General features: G+C 33.6%; 2 protein-coding genes across 2 annotated transcripts; one reads left to right on the top strand and one right to left on the bottom strand.

Moving 5' to 3' along the window:
- The first annotated feature begins 2940 nt into the window (after nucleotides 1-2940).
- Nucleotides 2941-4536, top strand: LOC145087485 (peroxidase 51-like). Its single transcript, XM_079025440.1, has 3 exons — nucleotides 2941-3297; nucleotides 3371-3571; nucleotides 3757-4536. Exons 1-3 carry the CDS (start codon nucleotides 3085-3087, stop codon nucleotides 4327-4329), a joined length of 987 nt encoding a protein of 328 aa, XP_078881566.1. The 5' UTR covers nucleotides 2941-3084; the 3' UTR covers nucleotides 4330-4536.
- A 22-nt stretch (nucleotides 4537-4558) lies between these two features.
- Nucleotides 4559-6319, bottom strand: LOC145087486 (uncharacterized). Its single transcript, XM_079025441.1, has 2 exons — nucleotides 6120-6319; nucleotides 4559-5788 (listed from the first exon to the last, which is right to left on the bottom strand). Exon 2 carries the CDS (start codon nucleotides 5607-5609, stop codon nucleotides 4755-4757), a length of 855 nt encoding a protein of 284 aa, XP_078881567.1. The 5' UTR covers nucleotides 5610-5788; nucleotides 6120-6319; the 3' UTR covers nucleotides 4559-4754.
- Nucleotides 6320-7262: the final 943 nt, after the last annotated feature.

Genomic DNA, 7262 nt, shown 5'->3' with positions numbered 1-7262 from the left:
CAACCCTCGCCTCGTTTGTCCCATTCACATCCCTGCATAGGAATCCATATATGTTGAAAAAATGATAATATAGTAAGTAGTCAAGATATTTTCCAGTGATTTCTAGTTACTTATTATGGTTTGTTGCGTTTACCTTAGATTCGCCCATTAACCCCATTATTTCTGTTACCGATGTGCCATTCTCAATCTTGGTGATTGTAAAATTGTCTTGTATACTTTACAGCGAAAGTTTATCACCACGTCAAGAACACAACCATAACACTCGGTGTACAATCAAACAATGATGTTTTCCCTTAAACGAATTTACGCCAGTTAATCAAGTATGAACTCTTAAACATGACCCATGTCGTCCCACCCTAGCCATAAATTTGTTGGAATTAAAAAAAGAAAAAAAAAGTTGTAGATTGCACCATATAATCGGCTTAGGTCAATCTATCACAAGACTCACATAGGAGGTCAATCGTAAAACATTAGTAATATTTGTAGTGTGTCGATGTTTGAACTCTAAATCAACTGTATGAAATTTCAATCATCAACCACGAAGATCACATCGTAAAGATAATATCTTGAACCATGAACGAACTATAAAAAATGAAACAATTGCCACTACTAGTTATCTTTTTGTTAAGCATAATAGGCGATTCAAATTTAAATATTTAGTCATTAGTTGTCGTACATATTTTGTTTTCATATCTACATCTACATAATATAATATATCCTACAAATGTGCAAGAAAAATAAACCAAACCCGTCGTATTCATTGTCTTAGACTCTTAGTTTATGAACAATAATATTTTCTAAAAAAAATGAATCTGCTCACATGACCCATTAGATCATTAGATCAATAGAAAATAAGTAACAAATAGCATGGTAGGCGACGAGATGTTACATTAAAAATATTATATAAAACATGCTTGTTAAGTGTTCTGATTTTGTATAAGATAAATAATATATTGTTTTCGCATTTTTAATTTTTAAATAAAGTATAATTGGATATTTGGGGCCAAAATGTATTATTCAACCCTATCAAAATCAAAATGACATTTTCCATGGAATAAATTGAATTTGGTGTCATTTCATTATCAAATACACTCTTGATCATATATATTCTATCAAGGATTCATATTGATCTTACGAACATGTTGTAGTACTTATTAACGGAAAATAGCTAAGTTTACCTTAAAATCTTCATGAAAGAAAAGCTTTAGTATTTCCATAGTATCATGGTTTGTCCAACATTGAAATTAACGATTTATCTACTTAATAATGTAACCCATCATGCTTTGTCCAAAATTAATTTAGCAATTTGTCTACTTAATTAATGTAACATATCATGGTTTGTCCAACATCAAAATTAACGATTTATCTACGTAAAAATTGCAACCTATCATGATTTGAACTACTTTAGAAAGTTGAATATTCAAAATCGACATAAGCCTTAATCACTTTAACATGTCAACGTCTATTATGTTGTATTATTATATATGAATTTTATAAATAAAGTATTTTATTAGCCGATATATATATATATATATATATATATATATATATATATATATATATATATATATATATATATATATATATATATATATATATATATATATGTATATATATATATATAACAACTTTTAGATTAATAAACCATTTAGTGTTAAATAATTCCAACATTTTAATGGTCAAGAAATATATAAGGTTAACCGTTTAGAGATTTTTGATTCGTTTAAAGGTCGTTTAGTGACTAAATTAAACATGTTAAATGCTAGCGATTCAAATATGACATATGAATGTTTTCATTCAGAGGTTATCAAAGGTCGTTCGGAAACTATATTATAAAATTAAACGTGTTGATGTCATTGGTCGAAAACAAATAACTTTAAGGAACAAGTTGGGAATAAGTATGTTTTTTTTTTTTTAGATTTCTAGTGAGACTCATCTCCTTATATAACCAAAATCTGCACATTTCCCCCAAAAAAAGCCGATTTAAATCTTTTTTGGCTTCTTTTTCTTTGTTTTCACAAACAAATTGTTAAACCACAATTCAAAAATTCGTTGTATTTTCTTTTTGAATAAGTAAGTTGCAAAAAGCTAGTATTTCACAGACCATATGGAAAAACTTTTTTCCTTATATGATCATAAAGTGACTTCACATTTATTTGGAATTTCGGAAAATATATTCTCACTAGATAAATAATCATTTTGTCGTGAATATATAAAAGATGGTGAAATCACTTTTAAGACCTCTCCATTTTCGATATTTTTGTACTTATCCCTTTGAGAGATATAGTATGTGGCCTAGTTTTTACCGAAGAGTAAATATATCACCTAGATTTTTGCAAAATAATATATTGCGTTACAATAATCATTGATCTTCTCTCAAAAACATCGTGTTTAGTTTTATGTCATAAACTAAACATCGCCGGCCATACGAAAGCCGGAATGAAACCTGCGTTGACTTGACTGGGTAATCATAGATGCCATATGTCTGTTTCCAAAACGACATATCAAAGGAATCCCAAATTCCAATCCTCCAAACAATAAAGAAACTATTCTTCATGCACATTCCTTAGATATGCCCTTCACGTTTAAAGTTTTTGGATCCTCTCTCCCCTCCATTAATATATAAAAGCATATTCAAGAGTCGTCGTCAACCAACCCATCACATCGTATCACCTATAGTAATATGATCAACTTCAACTTATTATTATAGAAAAAACCATCGAAATCCTACATTACTACGTGCTAACACACACAACTTAGATACGCCTCTTCCCTAATTCTAATTTTTATGTAACAACTTGACGATGCTTCTGGATTTAAGTTGAAAGATCAGATGTTAACATTTTATCGAACACTATAATTGACCATTTGGATGTTGGAATCTAAATGTAACACGATTCTATAAATATAAAGAAAAACAAGATAGGAAACAAACAATTATTTTGCCCAGAAAAACAAAAAAATCCAAACCAAACAGCTGGCTTAGCCTCTTATACACCCTTCTTTATTTAATATATAAACCTTACTACTACTACTATATACCACCTCAAAGGTTTAAACACATACACATACTACACACTAATCATGGGTCGGGTCATTCTTATTCAAATACTATCTCTCTCATGTCTTCTCATCTTCTCAAACTTAGCTTCTGCACAACTGAAACAGAATTACTACGCAACCATCTGCCCAAATGTTGAAACTATCGTTAGAAACGCTGTGAGGGCTAAAGTTCAACAGACTTTTGTCACCATTCCTGGAACTCTTCGATTGTTCTTCCATGATTGCTTTGTACAGGTACGTTTGTTAATTCTATTTATGATGAATCAGAAGATGGATGATTCAAATCTTTATAATAAATGTAAAACAGGGATGTGATGCTTCGGTTATGATAGCATCTAGTGGATCAAACAAAGCAGAAAAAGACCACCCGGATAATTTGTCACTTGCTGGAGATGGGTTTGATACTGTTATCAAAGCTAAAGCTGCCATTGATGCTGTTCCAAATTGTAGGAATAAGGTCTCCTGTGCTGATATTCTCACCATGGCTACCCGTGATGTTGTAGCGTTGGTGAGTAGTTAATAATTTTATTTCCCGGAACTTTATATTAAAAAGTTAAAGTTTATCTATCGAAAACATTTTTCCAATAATTTTTTTTTGAAAAAATAACTGATTTATCAAATAATCTATCTGAATAATAATAAATTAAAAAAGTATGATGCTCTTATATAAATATTTAAACTGTTTGTTTGCAGGCGGGTGGGCCATCCTATCCGGTGGAGCTCGGGAGATTAGACGGGTTGAGTTCAACCGCCGCTAGTGTAACCGGGAAGCTTCCGAAACCAAATTTGAACTTAAATCAACTCAATTCCATGTTTTCCGCTAAAGGCCTAACCCAAAATGACATGATTGCCCTCTCGGGTGCACACACCCTTGGATTCTCACACTGTGACCAGTTCTCAAACAGGATATATAATTTCAGCAGGGTGAACCCCGTTGACCCGACCCTGAGCCCGAGTTATGCCACCCAATTACAACAACAGTGCCCGAAAAATGTTGACCCGAGGATAGCCATAAACATGGATCCAAACACACCAAGAACTTTTGATAATGTGTATTACAAGAATCTACAACAAGGAAAAGGGCTTTTTACTTCTGACCAAGTTCTTTTTAGTGACTCGAGGTCAAGATCGACTGTCAACACATGGGCTTCCAGTTCAAAAGCTTTTAATGACGCGTTTGTTGCGGCTATGGGTAAATTGGGTCGGGTTGGTGTTAAAACGGGTCGAAGTGGGAATATCAGGCGAGATTGTTCTGCGTTTAATTGAGATATTAATTTTAATTAGTATCACAAAGCTAATTATAATTTTATGATTTTTATTCAATGACTAAATAAAAAGCAAAAGATTAATGCACAGCTTCCAAAGTGTTGGATGTGATTCCTTTGTAAACTTTCGCTTCTGAGTATGTATTTGCCGGTTTGTTTTCAATTTTGTGATTGTGAATCTATAAATTCTCACTATTTCATATTAAAAGAGAGTCAATATCTCATTCATGTTAATTCTGAATTATATAAAATGAAAATCATATAACTGAAAAAGGGCCACTAGAATATTTAAAGTAGCCAGAAATCTTACAAAGTGTTCATGAGATTATACTTCATTGGACAGCAAGAATCATCACTGATATGTATATACAAACTAATGGGTTTTTACTTTTTTTTTTTCCCCAAAACTTTTGTTGTTTCCTACTGTTATAGGCCAATCTTCTCAAGTTTTATACGCCAATTTTCTCCAAGAATCTTGGGGTTGACCTCTGATGCCACCCGAAAATCTAGCATGGATATTTCTTGTTTGTGTAAAGACCTTGAGTGAGCTAACTCCAGATTTGGTTTTATAACACTTTTCAGATAAGAATCAAGCCCATTATTCAATAGTTTGACACAATCCATTGAGATATCCAAACCCTCCATTTTCAACTTCTGCTTCAATCTGTTCTCTAAAGAATTTGTATGTGGCAAATAACGAGTGTAATGACAAGTCTCTGTGTAATAAGAAGAACCTGAATTACAGACCAATTTTCGTGTTTCTTTTGAGTGTATGCTAATACCAAATGGAGCTGTAATCGGGATTCTTGTACAAATGAGTTGTAAACCAGTTTCTTCAGCCATATGAGTCTTCCCATTAAGCCCAAGAGGACTTGGTCTATCTTTATACTTTCTTTCACGATGAACTGGTGTTCTTCCTTTTCTTGGGGATTGAGGGAATACATCTCTACAGAGAGACTGAAGGTTGCTTCTTGGATCAATGGTGTTGTTAGGATCTTTCAAAGTCAACGGGATGTCAGGTTTGACTTGTTTTGGAGGTGGTGTGTTGGAAAGAGTGGCGTTTTTAATAATTGCCTTGATGAGTTCATTGTGATGACGAAGATTCTCTCTGCCAATCAAACGGATGCAGAGCTTATCGAATTCTGATTTTGAGAGCTTCAGATTGATGTATCTTGTGAGAAGATTGAAGTATTTTTCAGCTTTTTGTGACCCGAGTCTTCTTTCCATTTCAAGTTTCAGATCGAAAGTATCAATTCTAGAACAATGCCGAACTGCTGGCATTTTCTTAGGTCTTTTAATGTCTCACGATCATCAAAGCATCTTCACTCGTTTGGAAGAAATAAACTTTTTACCCAAACAATTCACCAACCACATCTCGCGAACGTGAACTCTGCAGTTTGTTTGACTTCGATGAATAAAAGTCAACTGGAGTCGCTGATTAAAATCCGACCTAGGAATTTCTGGAAAAAAAATCACGAAATCTACATAAGAATCAACTCAAAAAAACTTGACGTTGCTTCATTGAATCGAATTCCTTATCCAATTCCATTAATCGTGCTACAGTAGTACAGCTGGAAACAAATCATAAAATTGGGAGTGCCAGATTCAATCAACTAAAAATCAGCGACGCCACAATCAAACTAACAAGTAACAATTACAAACAAAGGCATAAACGTCGTGATCGAATGCCATTCCAGAAACGTCAACTGGATACGAATTTCGAGCAATGGAATGGATGTAAATAATATATATTCGATAATGAAACAAAAAAAGAAAAAACAGCATGCGAACCTGATTATCAAATACGGAAGTGGAATTTAGAGTTGAATTTTAGTAAAATTCAGATAGATCAGATTGATCGAAGAAGCTTAGTAGTTGGCGAAAGAGATTAGGGCTCGTAAGTGTGTTTGGGGTGTTTTTGGAAGCTTCTTTTGGAGGCGCAGGGAGGGCCAGAGACACGTGCGGTTATTACAAGTGTGTAGTTGTGAGTGGGCGTGGGTTTCCGAAGAGCGTTGCGTTCATTATTTGTAAAAATGGCATTATATTTTTGTGTTTGTTAACGGTTTTGTAATTTTTGTTTAAACTTTAAAGATGCCTTTATTTTAAATTTTGGACAACATTCAAAGCATCTGCTATTAATTCCATTTTTTTTATATTTGTGTTTAAGGGATTAAAATTAGACGAAGCATAGGCCACTGTAATGACGCCTACAAGTATAGATTGTCACCTAGTGGTATATAGATTTTATTTGTTTTGCGAGTGATGCTCTATTGCTAGGGGTGACAATTGATGACACGACACGACAAAAATACACGAAACGAAACGAAATTGAGACGAAATTGAAATTCGAATTCGTGTTCGTGTCGTGTTCGTGTCAGGTGGCAAAAACACGACGTCGTGTCGTGTCGTGTTCGTGTTCAAAATTTGACACGAAATTAACACGATTTAACATTTTTTTTCGTGTTTTTCGTGTTATCTATGAATAAATATTAATTAAATACATTAATATTTATTTCATGTTATCTTTGTCGTGTCGTGTCGTGTTTGTCGTTTTTTAATCGGTTCGTTTTTGTGTTAGTTAAAAAAAACACGAGATTGTGTCGTGTCGTGTTCGTATTACATAAAACTTTGTCGTGTCGTGTCGTGTCAGACAAAAACACGACACGATGGTCCGATTTGCCACCCCTATCTATTGCATTCCCCATTATAAAAAATGAGAGCATAGTGTCATTTTATCGGGACCTTCAATATTATCATCGGGTACATCACGGTCTATATCATTAGGTCATGCAATGAGTACCATCCTCAGATCGAGCAAGACCATCATCCTCTGATCCATCATGATCTCCATGACGAGAACCTACAATGCAGAGTATCATAAGAAGGTTCTTCGTTAATTAGGTGAAATGTATCGGCATATACGACTGTAATTCG

This window comes from Lactuca serriola, chromosome 2 (genome assembly GCF_051521515.1).
Source record: "Lactuca serriola cultivar US96UC23 chromosome 2, Lser_US96UC23_V15, whole genome shotgun sequence".
In the NCBI taxonomy this organism is placed as follows: Eukaryota; Viridiplantae; Streptophyta; class Magnoliopsida; order Asterales; family Asteraceae; genus Lactuca; species Lactuca serriola.
This window is presented reverse-complemented; position numbering and strand designations above follow the sequence as displayed.